Here is a 17,566-nt window from a genome sequence, read left to right as displayed (position 1 = left end):
TATGATGCACTGGTGACCTAGTTACATCTTTTGAAGTAACACTTTGCAGTTATATAGCACCTTTCATCATGGGGCTGCAAAGCATCCTATGGAATTCTGCCTCATAATGCCCAAAACGAGGTAGGAAAGTCCTGCCAATTTACAGATGTACAACCCAGGTGCAGATTGGAAGGGATGAGACATGAGGCATCATTGATCCAACACCAGTGAATCCAACAGGGAAGTGGATGCTGGAGCCTGGGTTGGGTGATGGGTGAGTGGTTTAACTGGGGAGAAAGGTCAGGGGCCATCACCCTCACCCTCCTCTCCAAAGCAGCTGCCTGGCTCCCAGCAGCTCAAAAAGACCTTTTCAAATAGTTCTGGCTTTTTGTGTTACAAATATGCAGGAGAGAGGATAAAAAGTCCAGGACTTGCAGGTCCAAGCCCCTTCATTGACTAAGAACCAAGAGTTAACCAACCTGGGGTGACTCATCCCACCCACATCCACATTGATCTACCAGGATTAAAATCGTGCCCTTGGGATGCATTTTGGGATTTGGGGTGTGATGCTCTGTCTAACTTCACTGTTTCATTGTCCTAAATTCCCTTTTCCCTCCTGGTAGGTGACAGTCAGGTAACTCAGGTTTTGTTTCTTTAATAAAAGCCGAATCTCTGCTGAAAATCCATCAGCTTAGTGAATGTGATGTCCAGTGGACATTTGAGTTTTGTGGTTAGGAGAATCCAAGCTGCCAGAGTTCCTTTGAGACTTCATGACTTTAAAAACCCTTCTACAACTGTGCAACACTCCCTGGAGCAGAGCCAGCACCAGTGCCAGTGGCTGAGCACCAAGGACCTCCAGGGCGAGATGTTTTGAATATAAAACTATGAATCCCAGACACTTCAATATTTATATGAGTTTTTTGCCACATACTATCAATGACCTGCCTACCCAAAGCACCTTCTCAGCACCCTGCAAGGGCTCCTCTGCCACTTACTCTTCCTGGGATGTCCAAAATTGTTCCCTCAGAAAGTACAACACAATAGAAACGTCCTGGAAAGCATTTTGGGAGTGTGGTGGGGAAACTCAAGAGAAAAAGGCAAGTTCTCACAGCTCAGCCAGGTGCCACGGGATGAAGTTAGAGGGACTGTTTGTGCCAGTGGTCAGACTCAGTAATTTCTTCCTTAGTTAAAAAATCCACCTAAAAAAAAAGGGCTGGAGTCAAGTGAGTAACAAACACAATTGTGCAAAACCATTCAGGCATCGCAAGGCTGATGATGTTCAGGGTCTGCAATGCCAGGGAGCAGCTCTTTGTTAAAGACAGAATATCTTAATTTTGCCTCTGAAATGTTTAAAATGGATGATACATTGAAGAAAAATTGGGGAGGAACCTGTTTGTGCCGAGGGGAGCCAATCTCCAACCTCACCCAGGGGTTACGAGCTCCACAAGCATTCGACACACGAGCATTTGTTCCAGTTCGTTTGTTAAGGCAACAGTGAAACTACTGCTCAGGGGACTGAGGAGACCTACTGGGCCTGTTATCAAAAAAACAAGGACTTTATTGCACATTCAGCCACCTCTGTGACCCTGGCATGCAGCGGCACCGAGGGAGCTCCTGCTGCAGAGCACACACGGGGCACGAGGGACTTTGCTACTGATTTAAAGTCTCTGAGGAGCTGGAGACTATTCCAGAGAAATCCAAGGGCATCTTTCAGAGCAGTATTTGGCAGAACAATTCCTAAGACAATATAACTTCCTTTTGCACTTAATTCTGTGGCTTTCAAAGCACCCCCAGTTTCCTGCTTTTGTGAACCAAAGCCAGGAGGTTCAAAACCTGGAGCAGCAGGTTTGTCAGAGCACCTCCCACAGCGGGACCTGCTGGCACCCTGAGGGCAGGAACTTTTGGTATTTCTTTCTCACACCCATCTTTGCTTCTTCTCTGTCCACACTGAGACTACATCAGCATTTTTCTCATATTAAAAAACTATTTCAGTAGACCGTGTTGTGCACTCAGCAACCGAGTCAGAAATGTTGCTTATAAGGAAGTTTGTGTTCAGAACTTTGAGCCTGTGTGTACGATCTACAGGTATATTTTAATCCCTCAAGGTAATCCTTCCTGTAATCAGTGTGAATTCGAGCTGACAAGAAATCCCTTAGGAGGCAAAAAAAGCCCAGGCTGACCCTGGACAAGGCCAATCATTGCCAAAGGGCCTCCAAACAGCAGTGAAAGTGAAACTACTTGTGTTAATTATTACCATAAAACTGCACTGAAACGTTCCTTATCTCAGAGCCACCAGGTAAAAAGAGTTTTATACAATGTTAAACAACTTTGTTTTCAGCCCGTAAGTCTCCAAGTGATTTCACTTTCCTTGCTGAGAGAATCGAAAGGGAAACAGCTTTCATTCAAAGCACCTGGAAAAAATTAACCTAAATGAAAGTGTTCCCAGACAAGAAACAGTGAGAGTCTTCAGAGGAAGGAAGAAGTGTTTTTACTTGTAAGGTACAAATATCCTACGTTTACTCTATGGGAATGTTTCTGTTAATGTCTCTTAAGGGGACACTCAGCTGTGGGATTATTTTTCAGACCATCCCCACCCGAGGAAAGCCTGCCTTCCCCACAGCCTGTGTCCTCACGGCTCCCTTGCTCATTCCAGGGGGTCAGGGAAGGAGGGAGCAGCCAGGGGCAGTTTGCTGCAGCCCCAACAGCTGCACTTGTGGAGGGGCTGCCCAGGAAACACAGGGATTCCTGGAGGCTCCCCCTCTCCTATGGACACGGAGGCTCTGGGCACACCCGTGTGCAGCACACACACCTCGGGCCTTTAATGCCCTCCAGAATGACTTTGTTTTCCCTGGAATGTTCTATCCACCATCCCAATCCACAGCACTGTGCCTGCTATTTCACTGTTCACTGTAACTACAGGGAGGGCCAGGTCAGTGCTCCTGGAACAAGGATGGAGCCCACAGGAGCATCCCTGAGCATCCCAAACATCTCCCCTGGCACTGCCAGGCCAGGGACAAAGCAGGACCTTTGCTCAGAAATGACAGACACAGATGGGCTTTGATCAGACAGAATCAGGGGCAGGTTTTACTTTTCACATAATTTTCTGTATTAAAAAATACATCAGTGAAATCTGTTACAGGCAGGGACAGGACTACCGAGTACACAACGTCAATAGACTACTTTCTGATTTTATTTTTGTTAAATTACTTTCGTAACTGCTAAAAAAATAATTAAAAAACAAAAAAAACCCAACCAACCAAAACAAAACAAAACAAAAAAAAAGGAAATATAATTCAAGGCTGTTGATTTTTTTTTTCTCTTGAAACTTTAGTGACAAGCTCAAATATCAGACCCCTGTTACAGAAGATGGATAACCGACCAGAGCTAGATAAAAACCATACAATTCTCTTCTTTAAAAATAGTTTGGGTTTCCAATGAATTTGTGATCACTGGTCATCAGAAACACACGTCTAGAGCTTGAGAAAACAGAGCTACAGAGAGTATCTGATAATGTCCTGTCCTCTAAACACCACGTGGGAGCTTTTCTCTTCTAAAAGACTCAGTAACAGCCAAGCCTTAAAAAAATCTCTTTCAATTTCCAACACTATGACTAAAACTCTTTGGGTGGGGTGGGAAAAAAAACACACATGGTTATTTTCTACCACAGTTCCGGTGTCAGAAGTAATACTGCATCCTTTGCACAACACTGCCCGTGTTGCAAAGGTGGAAAGAGAAAGAGTGTGTGTGTATTTCTGTTTGAAATGACAAAGCCCTCTCCGGATTCACCTCACAAAATAACCCAAACAGCAGGAGGAGGGAAAGAGGAGAAAGGAAAAGCTGCCTTAAGGGAAAAAAACCTTCTGTGCACCACAGGATTGGCTGGACTGCAAGGACAGAGTGCAGAGCTCCTGGGCTGGGGAAGGGACTGCACAGGGCCCAGGATCACCTGCTGTCCATCCTCCAAATCTGACCTACAGCACCTCTTCCAGCAGAGGAGAGCCCGGAGTGAGAGCAGGAGTCTGGCCTCCTGCGACCATCCCACGGCAGCCAGAGTTGTCCATTTGGATGGCCAGTGGCTCCTGCCTTCCTAACACTTGATCCCAGATTAAAAAAAAAAACTATAAGAGTGTATGTGTAGGTGTATTTATAACGGAAGGTGTCTGTTTGTCTAAACCTCACCCCTTTCTCTCGGATCCTTGGGAAGATCCTCGTGTTCTCTGGCAGCAAGGACTGCCAGCCAGCAGGCTGGGCAGTCACCTGAGCCACAGTCAAGCTCTCCGTGCCCAACAGTGTGAGGGGACATTTTACACAACCATTTGCCTTAAAAATATCTCACAACTTTTAAAAAATCCTAAACAGATAAAGGATTTATGCACCACTCCAATAGGTGAGTTCCACTTGGATTTGTTCCGAGGATTGCTCGGTGCCACAGGACGTCGGGTTTTGCAGCTTACACAGCTTGCTTCCTTCCAGTTCCAGTTTGTACATCCACTGTGGTACAAAATCTGCCTGTAGGTGACATTTTCTTGGCCTATTTGATACACATTTTCCAAAGGCTGGACGTATTCACATTTTGGTGCTTCTGATGTGTATTCAAAGGAAAATACCCCGCTTCGGTTAGTCTGATAACTCAATGTCAGAGTCCTCTGATTTGACTTTGGCAAGTTCTTCATGTACCTCCCTCACCATAAGAATCCGAGTTAACATGATGTCCAAGGTTCCTGGGTCTATGGGCAGTGTGGAATACCACATGGGGCTGTTGGGGACACAGGAGCGCTCGGGCTGCAGGTAGAACACATCACTCCTCTGCTTCACGCTTTCAGAGCTGCCAACGGAAAGAGAGGAAGCTTTAGGAACACTGGGCTGCGTTCACAGCCTTACTCATGAAAAATTTAAAGAGAACCAGCAGGGAAATCAAAGCTACGTTGAGACAAAATTACAATTTAAACAGCGTAATTTGTATCTTTTTCTTAGACGGTCTCCCTCATTCCACTTAGGGAACAGTTAAATTGTTTCCCAGCCTCTCAGCATTAGTTGGTCATAAAGAAACAAAGAAAATCAGAGTGACTTTTTTACAGCAATGGTTCTTTGATCAGGGTGTAATCCAATGAATGGCACTGGCAATGGGATGATTGACTGATGCATTTGACATCCAATCTCTGAATGAAAATGGTTCTAGGATTCCAGAATTGATTTATATCTATGTCCTTGCTATAGCCTTCTTTCTAACTCCTAAATACAAGTTAATCTCATATCTCAACAGGCAAGAGTTATCAGGAGTTTTACTTAATTCACACTCCTTCCTCCCTCTTTCACAGGAATTATGATGTTGGGGTATTAGTTACAATCTCCTCAAAAGAAGGAGACTGGGAATTCAGGGAAAGAATGCCATGGGCACTGCAGTAATGCCCCCCAGTTTACATTTACACCAAGAATTTATTTGTTTAAAGGATACATCTCTCCCTGTTAAGTCCACTCTTGACTCAACACCAGTAACAAAAAATACCTATTTGGGGGTCACAGCAGGGCTGCTGCTGGAATTCCTGTCAGGATGGTTCTGCTCACACCGAGGATCAGCAATTGGAGAGAGGAGCCACAGCACAGGCACAGAAGGTCTGGGTGGGCTCCTTGCCCAAATGCCTGTTCTAATCTACACACAGAGCAAAGATCGGGTTCTGTCACTCACCATTTTGATAAGTAGAATTCATAAAGTCGGACTGGACACCGCAGGGGGTTTTCTGTGTTCTCAGCCATCTCCACTGCTGTTGGACTCTCCTCATCTTCACTGCGTTTCCTTTTGCCTACAGATAATTTATCTGGATACACAAAAGTGGCATCACAGAAGTTCAGTGCAAAAGCAGCACCCTCAGGAAGCAGCCCAGGTCTCTGAGCCCAGCACCCAGGGGTGACTCTGCACCACCCAAAGACACACTGGAACTATGAACTGAAGAGGTTCATAGGATCAAACACTTCCCTTTCCCAAATACCAAAATTAACTGAGAACAAAAATCTGTCTTTGCCTCTGAGGTCAAGAGGAGAGTCCCTGCTCGTGTGCAAGCCCCTAACTGCTGTTCTCATTTGGGGCTGCCAGGTCTGTTCCCAACACAGACCCAGGACAAATCTGGGAATTAAAAAGGCACAGTGAGGGTCTGGACCTTGAAACCTCGAGAATATGGAAGTGCTGAGAAAAGGACTTCAGAAGAGGCCTTTAACTCATGCAGTAGTTAATAAAACTTCATGCAAGTCAAGGATGCTATAAAATACTATTAAACCAGTGAAAAATACTGGAAATGTCCAGGAGAACAGCATATGCATAGCTCTGCTTACTGAATAACACATTTTTTTCTCCCCAGCCCTTTTTAAAAAAGAACCAGACAACACAATGAATTCTGTGATCCAGACAACACAAACCTGATTGCCCAAACCCCGATGGTCAGAGAGCACTCACCTGATTCTACCTCTTGTTTTTGAAAGGGTGGGAAAAAACGTAAATATGTCATCTTAGTATTATACTTCAGAGTTCGGGTGCGCCTCATAACATGGGCAAAGGACAGTTTCAGGTGCTCACTGACATTCTTTAGTTGGAAGTATTTGGTGTTGAAGAATAGAAGGGTGTTCAACAAAACGATGGGGGAATATGCACCCAGCTGCTTACACTCCCACAAGTGTTCCTCTTCAATTCTTGAGAACATATAACCTGGAAAGAACGGGCAAATAAAGAAAGAAAATAGTTATTTATGCTTTGAAGTCCTCTTTCAGCCAACCTATACTGATGAACCCTATATCAGGCCAAATTCACACCTATTGTAAGCAATTTTAATCCAATAAAATCAGAATTCTCTATGCAGAAACACAGGAGGGACATGGAGAACCAAGCTGTGGAACAGCATGATGTTCCAACACCTGAAGGGAAGGATACAAAGGAACACTGCAGACACCAGCAGATCCTCACTAAGTTCTAATTTCACTGTATTAAACCACAATCAGCCAACTCCAAAAATGTGTAATTCCTATAACACTGAGCATGAGAAAACATTAATTTATGACAGAGCTTCATCATGCAGCTACACCAAACAAAAGAATTGCCCTACCATTTGGAAGAATTGTAGGTTCCCAGATTTTCAGAAGTTTTGTAAGTTCAATCATGAACCTGGAATAGGGCTCAGTAAAAATGTTGTCTATTCTACCATTCTCAAATAGGTACTACGAGAGAAAAAACAGGGAGACACACAGTTTGTGATTAAATAACATTGCAGAGAGGATACTTCAGGACACAACAGGTCTTGCCACTGAGAGTCTTCCCTGGGTAACCCCTCCCATGTAAACTTTTATATATTAGAAGAGCATCATGCAATTATTTTAGATCTAAAACATCCCACCCTACAGCAAACCTTTCCTATATATTAAATAGGACCAAAAAGGTTCCAAATCCAAAGGTTTGTGCCTAGGCAGAAACATCCAGCCCCCCACATCACATTCCTACAAGGACAGAAGAACTTGGTCACTCTAAGCATAAAAAAGTCAAGACAAATCAGTAAAATACAGAATTAAGACAAAGAATAAAGCACGAAAAAGAGACACTGTTGCCTCCTCTACAAAACCCAAGTTGCTGTGTGGGACTATGGACGTAAAGCATAAATAACCAGAGCAAGTTCTGTCTGTTCCCAGCATCCCCCAAATCCTTGGAGTTACCTGCTGAATTCCAAGGCACAAGTATAAGATGCTGTCAGGATCATATTTTTCTCCGTTTGGTCTCCGCACCTCTTGAATAAACTGGCACAAGCCAAAGCTCAGCTCAGCAAAAGTGCACGAGAGAATGTCCTCCTTGAGCTTCACAGGATGAACTGGGGCCAGGAAAATCATTGGAACAATTAATTCAACAGATTAAACCTTCACACATTCCTTATTATTTCACGTAGGCAGAGCTCCTGAATCTCCTCTCACACATGAACAGCCCTGTATGAGCTGACAAAGAGGTTTCCCCTCTCCAGCTGGACTCAGGGGAGTGAGAGCCTTGAGCATTTCCTAATAGTTCTGCACATAATTGAGGGCAGCAAATCTGACTTCTTAAAGGAAGAAGGAAGGAAGAGTTTAATGGGAGATGTGGGGGATTTGGAAAGGGAAGCAGAGCAACCAGGAATCAATCAAATGATCTACAATGAAATCACCAGGCTTGGCTGCTCCACACTTTAAATAAAGTGCCTGCTTGGGAATAAGCAAGCAGGGAATCTTTCTGGGAGTGGGCACAGTTTCCTGGAAATAACTGTAATATTTACTTCCTTAGCCACAAGAAGAAAACAGTAACTCATGTGATTACTCCTCTTCTGGGAAATAAACCCCAGCTGCTCTCATGTAATGGCAACACAAATTCCAAATGAGAGATGAAAAAGCAGATCTCATCCTAATTAGAATTTTTCCCTCTGGGATCTTTCTTATACAAGTCCTGCCACGCTTAGTTCTTTACATTGCACACAGTATTTATTATGGTTTGCTCTCTTCCTCACCATCCCCAAAAAGCTCAGTTCTATTCCTAACTTCAATTCTCTGCTTGACTCTGAAAATTTGCCCACAAAACTCAGTGCAATGATGTAAGATCTGAGACCAGGCAAAAGGGGAGTCAGACACTGCCAAATCCCAGGACTGCTGGGCTTTTGTGGAAAAAAAAATAAAGTAATCCATCATTGGAAAAATAAAAGTGACATTTTATGTCATTATTATCTGTCACCCCAGTGAGACAAGAGGAGCAATGAAGTTAATTTCAGGCAAGTTGCAGCACAGACTTTTGGAATGTTTCTTTCCAGCTGTGAAGCCTAGAGATAAGGTGCTAAGATTTTGATGTTGTAGCACACAATTATTTTACAGCAAACAGTTCTGCTGACAAACAAATACCTTGGGAGTGCGCCAGCTACAGATGAAAAGGATGGGGCCAAGTTGGTGCTGTCAACTTAGAATTATGGCCTGATAAATCTATGACTCTGTACTAGCTCAGAAAAGCTCTGCAGCTGCATAAGAGGCATCTCTGCTACAAATGAAGAACCACTACGTGCAAATGAAGGCAAATCGGGGGTTAAAAGACCAACATTTCTAATGTTTTACAGCCTGTTTTTAAAGCAATGTAACAGCCATGATTTTTAAATGCATGGAAAAATGTAAGACAGTATTCCACAAAATCTGTTCTCCACTCATGGATGTTGCAAACCTCAGTGATACCTAATCCTAATTTTCACTTGAACAACATATCACGACGAGTGTTTCTGTTTCCACTGAGAGACAAATTCACCTGAAAACTTCAGGTCCCCTTGTTCCTCCTGTGCGTTTTTCCATTGGACCCAGTTTTTCCAGGCGTTTACCCCGTACATGTACTTCAGGGTCATCCCAGACACAGAGCACCCGGGGTAGGAGCCCTGTACGAGATTCCGGGGCTCCACAGCAACCACAGACTTCTTCCGTCCCTGCAGGCAAAACAATCAGCATTTAACAGGCTCCTCATCCACGGATGCTCAGATTAGTGCATATGATGTTATTATTTCAAATTCCAGTTGCAGAAGTGCTTCCTTACCCTTCTTTTTGGCTGTGGGAAGCCGTCCCTGTGTCTCCGCCTTGCCCGCGAACGTGACTGCAAACCCAGTCCTTTACTGAGAGGGTCAAATGAGTCTGAAGTCAAATCAACACCATGAAGAGTTTAATTACATGATTTAGCAGCCCAGGTAGAAGTGTCACTGTCACTGAGATACTATGGAACACCTGACACTTGGCAATCACAGCTGTATGTTCAAATAATGCTGACATTTGAATGACTAAGCAATCTATGCATTTTCTGTAAAAAGAAAGTAAATTCTCACTAGAAGCAAAAAGCCCCCTGAAACAGTGGGTTTATTTATTCAGGCAACATGATCTTACCCCCCACTCACATGGATTACACCCAGGGACACAGAAGTGATGAGTTCAAAGGAGTCAAGCAAGGCTGCCTGCTACTCCTGTCAGGGGTTCTGCAGAATGCTGTCTTTAAAGATACCAGTAATATTTTTAAAGTAGTAATTTTTAGTAGAGCTGATCAATAACTGCAGCTTTAAACACCCAGTTTCACCCCACGAAAACACACAGGCAGGCTGTTGGTACAACATGCACGCAGAAAACCGTGTGTGCTTCAACAGGACAGTGAGTTTTATTCCATATTGCACTGACCTGATGGGAAATCTGCCTCCAGGTCCTGTTCCACATCCCCTTTGGAGAACTGCTTCAGCTCTGGCTCGGGCTCTGGCAGGGCATTGGATCGTAAGGTGTAGTGGTTCAGCTCCTCCTCCCAGCTGTGGGGGGTGGACACAGCCTCGGACTCCAGGTCTCCGCTGTAGGTGCTGCCCTGGTCTGCAAGGAGAGGGATCACAGACCATGGGAAAGGCAGAAACCAGGGGTTTGCCAGAAAAGATGTGAGAGGATCAATATCCACTTGCAAAAAAAAAAAAAAAAATATCTGACTGACCTTTCTCAAATATCTTGGGGTCCAGGAAGAGCTCGTGCTCAGATGTTTGAGATCCTTTGGAGAAAGAAGGAAATCTGTATCTACACATGACTGACAGCTTACACGACTAATAGAAAATACTTTGGACACCAAAAAACTATGTATTAGCTCATAATATTAACACACTGATGTGTCTTCTCCTTCACTGGAGTTCTCCCAACAGCTTTCTACCTTGGTCATGCTGTTGCAGGGGAAACAGAAATGCAGAACTAACCTATGCTTGTTTTTCCAAAGGTTGCCATCCCTCCCTGTTTGTTGTTTGAGTCATCTTTGGACAAATAAAAATATTCTATTCATCTCTTTTCAGCTTGTTCAATTTTTACTATATGAGTTGGTCACTATCCAACACACTCTGACCTGCACCACCCTTCAAGAACTCACCATAAAAATCCTGATAGGAAAATACTGCTTTAAAACAGCTGCTCTGTCTTCTTGATTTTGGCTCCTCCTTCTAACACACGATGTACTGATCTGGAGATTACTACCTCTAGTAACCTGTTACTGTCAATACAAGTCAAATCAGCACCCAGGATAGGGGAAAGGGAAATAAATCTCTGTGGGGAGAGGACCTTCCCCTCACTGCATTTCATCTCCTTTTGCAAACCACCACCTACCACCATGAGAGTGTGTTTTTTCTCTCTCCGCATCTGCTGCAATCATTTCCGCCATCTGAAGGAGATCAGCTTCAAATGGATTCATGGAAACCTTTTCCTTGCCATCCTGAATATTTTCAATGATCTTATCAGCATTATCCAGGGTAGTTGGGAAGGGCATGGGAACTGGTATCTATGGAACACGTGGAAAATATCAGACCATTTTTAGGGGTGAAGGGAAACAGCAAATACACAAGGGAGATTCCGCTCATTTAATCTTACATATATTTCAGGACTACTGAAATTAATTTTAAAATAACTCCAGACAGGACAACTTGTTCTTGCTCTCCCTACAAACTGGCAGTTTTGTGTGATGATTTTTAACCAAACATTATGCAATAGGGAGGGAAATGCCTTCAAGGACTCCAAGTGCTGCCCGAATGAGCAGACACAACACCCAGTGACACTGTGCTGGGTGTGCTGGACACCAAACAAGACTGGAAACCACTGACTTCTGTAGTGAACTGCAGCATAACTTACAGGTACTGGCATCCCCAGGGGAACTGGTGTGTACTGAGTGTAGAGGTGGAGGGGCACTGGCACAAACACTGGTACAGGAACAGGTACCACAACGATCTGGGGCAGAACAGGCGCTGCTTCTGTTACACCAAAAACAGAACAAACCAAAAATCATTGGAAAAACAACACACAACCACCTGAAAACTAGTTAAGGTTTTAAAATACATTAAATAATACTCTGCTACATGAGTCATGTATTACTCTCTCAACTGCAATACAGATTTTTACAACAGGGGTAGGAGACCAGATACCCACCTGTCTGGCATTCTTTGTTTTGTGTGTGAGGTTTGCAGGAGGTGGCCTTAGTCTGTGTGATTGGCTTGCACAATAAAGCTTTGTTTTTTAGAAGCCTGGGTGGTTTTGATGATGGGAGCTTCAGGGCATCTGTCTGGGTACTTGCCTGTTTGGAAAACACAAAATCAGGGCAGAGTCCATATTGCTTTGAAAGACAACATAAGAGTAGTGTTTGATCTCTGCTGTGGGAGGTTGAACAATTTAAAACTCTACTTGCTGATAAAAATGATCATTTAAAAAACTACTGCAAAACGAGGTAATTTTGTTAACAGTGCAGTGAACAAATCTGCAGGAATACTGGGTTCCTGCAGTCAAATAACCACTATAAACTTTTGACCTTGGAATCTTACTGATGGCAAAGATATAAAAAGGAGTTAAGATACTTTTGATAACTAAAAGTCTGATACAGACACCTAAAACACCGAGTAAAGTGATGTGAAACCACTGAATTACTTGAGAACCACAGACACCTCAAGAGCTACAATCTGACAGGTTTTGCCTTAAATCATCCAATCTGTCAGCAGACACAACAGAACTTTTATGCCATATAAGTGCTATCTATTTTTTAAAAAGCATCTGCAAGCTGGATGAATTTTAAAGCCCAATCATAACCAGGGAAAGCAGTTCCAAAATGACAGTGCAAAACTCTTAAATACTTTACTTGTTACTGATACAATTTGGGTGAAAGAGAGGAAAAAAAAGAGTCTCTTGTAAAACTTACATCTCCTATTATTTTTGCTGTCACAGTAGGGACTGCACCTGTGAAGAAAAAAAACCCATACAATAACCTGTGTACTTATCATCAAGGACCATAATCCATATTCTGCCAAGGTCAAGAAAAAGAATTCCAATTAAAACTCATTCCCTGTTTAGGCACATAAATTCAAGTCATTATTTACACCTATATAAAGGGAGAACAAATGCAACCACCTGCACTGACGTGAAGAATAATGAAGAAGTGGCTGTTGTCCTCAGTGAAAAAAATCCCTGAGCAAATATAAATGTTCAGGAATAGAGATTTAAAAGCACAGGCATCGTATTCAGCTGCCTTACCCTGTAAGACATTGTTGGAGTTAACAGTAGGCTGGGCAGCTGGGGTGCTTGCAAGGGACACCACGTTTGCTATGACAGGGGTTGAGTCCTTTCTCAAAGAAGGAGGGCCTGAGGAGGAGGCAGGTGCCATGGAAAGGTTTGCTGGACACAGTGAGCAGAAGAAAATGAAAATAAGCAGTAAGATAATCTGTAAAATAGCATTTCTGAAACAACACCCCCCCTTCAGATTTATCTCCAGATGAAAAAGGCTGCTGTGAGAAGGGGATGAAGGTGTAAAGCTGCAGCATTTCAGTTTAAACAGGAGCTGGTTCCACAAGCAAACAAAGCAAGAGGGGGAAAAGAGCTCCCACCAGTGTAAGCAGCAGATGTGCACCAAGCTGAAAAGCTGACTGTGGCCTGGTGCACACTATAAACTTCCAGTTAATATACTTTATTGGTTTTGGGTACCTTACTGTTACAGCCACCATCACTCAGTGGGAGATTATGCCCCTCTTTAGGATCAGTGATATTCCTGCTTCTTGTTTCCCTTCCTCTTCCTGTCTTTGTGGGCCTTTCTTTCCCTTTGCCTTTCATTCCCTACAGAAACTCAGTTCCTGTTCCAGTGGGCTTCATTCCCACCCTCATTTCCATTCCACCTGCTCAAGGAAACAGCTACAGCCCTCATTAACCTTGGGAATGACACTTCCAACAATCAACACTTAATGACACAGAAATGGGAACTCTTCCTATGCCCACAGACTGCCCAGAACTGGCTGCTTTAAGTGCATATATGTGAGTCTGTATTTACAGCCATTAACTCTATTAATTTCACCACTTGATTGCTTTTGCTAACTGAAAATTAACATTCCACCATATCTGCTCTGTGTTATCAAGACAAGTGACATATTTAACATGTCTTCACCAGATCAGTACATTTCGCCCCAAGAGAACAGGCCTTTTTTTCATGGAAGTGTCTGAAAATCAAGTGCTTTTGCTTCATCTTCTCTAAAATTTGTTTGGCATATGAAGCAATTGCACCTCACACCTACAGAAGTCTGAAACTGCCTCAAGTGAGAGAGATCTAAAGCTGAGCCCATCCAACAGCAACAGGCAAACTCCCCAGGAGAAGACAGATCTCAAAAAGTTCACTGAACTGAGTTTCCACATAAACATCCACCTCAGTGCCACACACACCAACAGGCAGCACCACGCCCAGCCCGGGTTACCTGTGTTGTTTGGGGGTGGAGGGTCAGGAACACTTTGCTGTTTGCAGAACAGCAGAATACAAGGCAGGTTGCAAAAATGCTTCATCTCCCCTTGCCACTTGATGGACTCGCCGAGTTTGCCCTGCTTCTTACACCCATCACACTTTGCCATCTGGGAAAAGAGAGCGAGGGACCAATTGAACACTCCTGGAAGCACCAACGAGGAGCACGTGGACAAAAAACCTCTGCTGGGGGATGTGACAACACTGCTCACCTGGTAAAACAGAACTGTGAATTTAGACATGCACTCCTCCGAGCAGAATTCCTCCGTTTTCCCCGCAAAGTGATTCTGGACCAGTTTGGGGGCAGTTTGTAAACAGTAACTGCACATTTTACAGTGGTTTCCCCAGCGCTTCGACAAGTCGTGTTTATAGAGCAGTTTACAAACTAAAAGGAAACAGCAAAAACATTCTTCAGCACCAAAAAGACAACCACTGAGCACTTCTGGTTCTTGTATTTAGTGATGTCTGCAGTAATTTGTTCAAACATACCATTAAAATGTTAAGTGTGAAGAAGGTTCTGTGTTCCTAAACCTAAAAAACCAGATTTCTAACTTAAAAATATTAGATTTCTCTTAGCATCACGAATAATTTTAAGGCAAAACACTTGATTTCTCTGAGATAGGGTTTTGCCCTTTCTTACCTTCACTACAGAACGTTTTATCTGTGCCTGAGAATCTCACTGTCTCCTTGATAATTTTCTCAAACCTGCAGTATTCACACAAAGCCATCACACTGTTCTTTTTCTTATACTCATCACAGCAGGTCTTCCCACAGAAGAGGAACATTTTACCCTGCAACACAGCCAGAATGTTTTGGTTTCAATGTCTGAATGAGTCACATCCCAGATAATACATTTTAACCGTTAATAAAAACGCAGAAACATATTTATACCCTTGGAAATCAACAACAGACAGCACCAGCAAATGAATCTCCCCGTTTAGCTTTACAATAAAGCAGAACTTTCTGCAGAAAACCCTCACCAGTGTGCTTTGCCCTTGGATTAAAAGGATCATCTCTGGGTCCAAGAGATGGGAATGTGTTTCTTTAGCCAGGCAATCACTTAGTTTGGGGTTTTTTTGTGTTCTTTTTTTTTTTCCCTGGTTTTAAGACCACAGAGCTCGTATCAGCATTTAGTTTGATAATTGTTAAATAATACCAAAATCAGTTCCAAATCCCTCCATAGCAGCTCATAGTAAGCAACAGAGCAGTACTGACAGACCAGTGCACATAAACCACAATTCCTTGGATTTCTGCTGAGAAAAGAGAGCTTGAAAAGCCCTGATCTCGATTACCTTGTAGTCAAGCAGTTCGGGTTTGGTTGTAAACGATCTGCTGCAGTGCTGACACTTGAGTTTTACAAAAGGGCGGGTAAAAGTGACCTGCTGGCACTGGGCAGCCAGTCTCTGGAGCCCTGCAGCAGCTGAGGTGCTGGTGGAGCTGGGGGACACCGTGGAGGTGGTGCCAGCAGCTGACACCACCGTCCCCGAGGGGATGCTCACGATGACCTGACCCTGCGACAGCGGCACCACCGACGACTTCAGCCCCGAAGGCTTGTTGAACAAGTTCTGCAGGGAAGCAAAGGATCAGGCTTTATTTTACAAGGTTACATCCTTTACCCAGCATCCCCTGACACTTCCACCACCGACTTAGCGTCCTGTTAATTCAGCTAAGAGGAAACCCTGGAATGCCACACCTGAAAAGCCACCACGCAATTGTAGCTGCAAAAATTGCGTATGCTCCCGTCCGACATGGCCAAGTGATACTGAGGGTTGGCTGAGGTTTTACAGCTGTTGCACTGAACTTGGACACCTGAGGGTGAAACAGAGAAGAAAAAGTGATTTATGCAACACCAGGTTGTATCACAGATGATTTTGCACCGTGCATACAAGAACAGTCTGAATGATGAGCCAAGGTACAGAGAGAAGCCCGAGACGACATTTCTGCAGATTCAGAAGCAGACACTGCAGCTGCTGTGCCTGTTGCTTGCCAGAAATTTAATTAATCTCCCTGTATCCCTAGGATGTCAGTAAGCATTTTTCTATTTCCACAAGAAAAATAGCTGAGAAGATGTTTGCCTAGCTCCCTGCAACACTGGGCTGAGGTAACAAACTCATCACCCCAGAGAACAAGGGCAGAGGAGCCCCAGCAGTGACATGGTGTATGTCCACACAAGTGGCTGGGAAACCCACCAGCTGCACTTGCAAGAGCAGAAAACAGATTTAAGGTTGATTACCGTGTTTAAGCTCCCTAAAACCAAAACTGAAATGGCTGTACTGTCACTGCTACGTTTACCTATAGTAGAAAGTCCTTATTTATGTTCCCATCTCAGCACTTCCCTTATAAGCCACCCTAAAAACAGAATATCAGCCTTAACTTTCAGGACATATAAAGTCTGGGTATGAGCATTGTGAAATTAAGCTTCCAAAGAAGTAAAAGGACAAGCTTACCTGCAGAAGAGACTATTTTTACTCTGTATGCTGACAAACAGTTCACAGAGCAAAACAATTCCGTTTTCCCCACATTATTTGTGCTCTCCACCATCTCGGCTGAAGACCTCAGAGACTTACACAGTGTGCAGGGTGTGATTTTAGCTGACTTCTGTGGGAACAGGGAAATGGGTCATTCGTTTCAATTTTTTTGAAAAATTTTTATTAACCTGGGAATTATCAGTAACATATAAAACATGTATAAAATGTGCTGGTGTGCTTGAAACCACACCAGTTTTACAGCTGTTATTCATGGTGCAGATGCACTTATTTGAGTTCTGGTTTGAGCTGCCTCCCCACCCCACTTTAACCAGTACTAGGCTGTCTGGGAGAAGGCCTCCAATGCAAACACTACAGGTGAGAGAAGTCTGACTTTCACAGACACATTTTCTGTATTTAAGGTTTTTAAGGTCTCTAAGTTCAGAAAAAACTTTGAGAATTAGTACACCAGACTATTTTAGTTTGACAGCCTTAAAAATGCACTTTGTTCTATCTGTTCACAGGACAGAACAGAGTATAAGCTTTTAAGGATTTAAAAACACCCACAAAACCCCAGAAACTATCACAATCTACCTGACAATTGAGTTGAATGCTGTTTAAAAGTCAATTAAAAATAGATTAGACTTAACCTTATAGGCATTGAACATACTGTATTTTCAGGAGAACTATCATATATGGGGTTCTGATGTGTGATGCAAAAGCAGCATAAAATCCTTTCCAGCTTATTTAATTTCATTTCCAGATCTGTTTCAGAGGGCAGCTAATGCTGGAGGTAATTTTCTGGATGAAATACGTTTACCATGTGGGGTTTTTTTAA

At 43.4% G+C, this 17,566-nt stretch overlaps 1 protein-coding gene across 8 annotated transcripts in view; it reads right to left on the bottom strand.

The window, feature by feature from the left end:
- Positions 1 to 3,032: 3,032 nt before the first annotated feature.
- Positions 3,033 to 17,566, bottom strand: part of ZMYM4 (zinc finger MYM-type containing 4) — a 34,223-nt gene continuing 19,689 nt past the window's right edge. For 7 of the 8 annotated variants that reach the window (XM_032710205.1, XM_032710203.1, XM_032710202.1 and 4 more), the window contains 20 exons: positions 16,711 to 16,861; positions 15,957 to 16,072; positions 15,556 to 15,828; positions 14,904 to 15,054; positions 14,476 to 14,648; positions 14,223 to 14,373; positions 13,018 to 13,158; positions 12,686 to 12,723; positions 11,926 to 12,070; positions 11,632 to 11,750; positions 11,113 to 11,284; positions 10,460 to 10,513; positions 10,165 to 10,344; positions 9,539 to 9,633; positions 9,260 to 9,431; positions 7,672 to 7,823; positions 7,071 to 7,182; positions 6,428 to 6,676; positions 5,666 to 5,795; positions 3,033 to 4,804 (listed from right to left, as the gene is read on the bottom strand). In XM_032710205.1, coding sequence (XP_032566096.1) covers positions 4,597 to 4,804; positions 5,666 to 5,795; positions 6,428 to 6,676; positions 7,071 to 7,182; positions 7,672 to 7,823; positions 9,260 to 9,431; positions 9,539 to 9,633; positions 10,165 to 10,344; positions 10,460 to 10,513; positions 11,113 to 11,284; positions 11,632 to 11,750; positions 11,926 to 12,070; positions 12,686 to 12,723; positions 13,018 to 13,158; positions 14,223 to 14,373; positions 14,476 to 14,648; positions 14,904 to 15,054; positions 15,556 to 15,828; positions 15,957 to 16,072; positions 16,711 to 16,861 — 2,982 coding nt within the window. In that variant the 3' untranslated portion in view covers positions 3,033 to 4,596. The remainder of the gene's footprint in view (positions 4,805 to 5,665; positions 5,796 to 6,427; positions 6,677 to 7,070; positions 7,183 to 7,671; positions 7,824 to 9,259; positions 9,432 to 9,538; positions 9,634 to 10,164; positions 10,345 to 10,459; positions 10,514 to 11,112; positions 11,285 to 11,631; positions 11,751 to 11,925; positions 12,071 to 12,685; positions 12,724 to 13,017; positions 13,159 to 14,222; positions 14,374 to 14,475; positions 14,649 to 14,903; positions 15,055 to 15,555; positions 15,829 to 15,956; positions 16,073 to 16,710; positions 16,862 to 17,566) is intronic. The other variant, XM_032710206.1, reaches the window with a different exon arrangement.

Source organism: Chiroxiphia lanceolata, chromosome 24 (genome assembly GCF_009829145.1).
Source record: "Chiroxiphia lanceolata isolate bChiLan1 chromosome 24, bChiLan1.pri, whole genome shotgun sequence".
Taxonomy (NCBI): domain Eukaryota; kingdom Metazoa; phylum Chordata; class Aves; order Passeriformes; family Pipridae; genus Chiroxiphia; species Chiroxiphia lanceolata.
The sequence above is the reverse complement of the archived record's forward strand: the minus strand, read 5'-3'. Positions and strand labels throughout refer to the sequence as shown.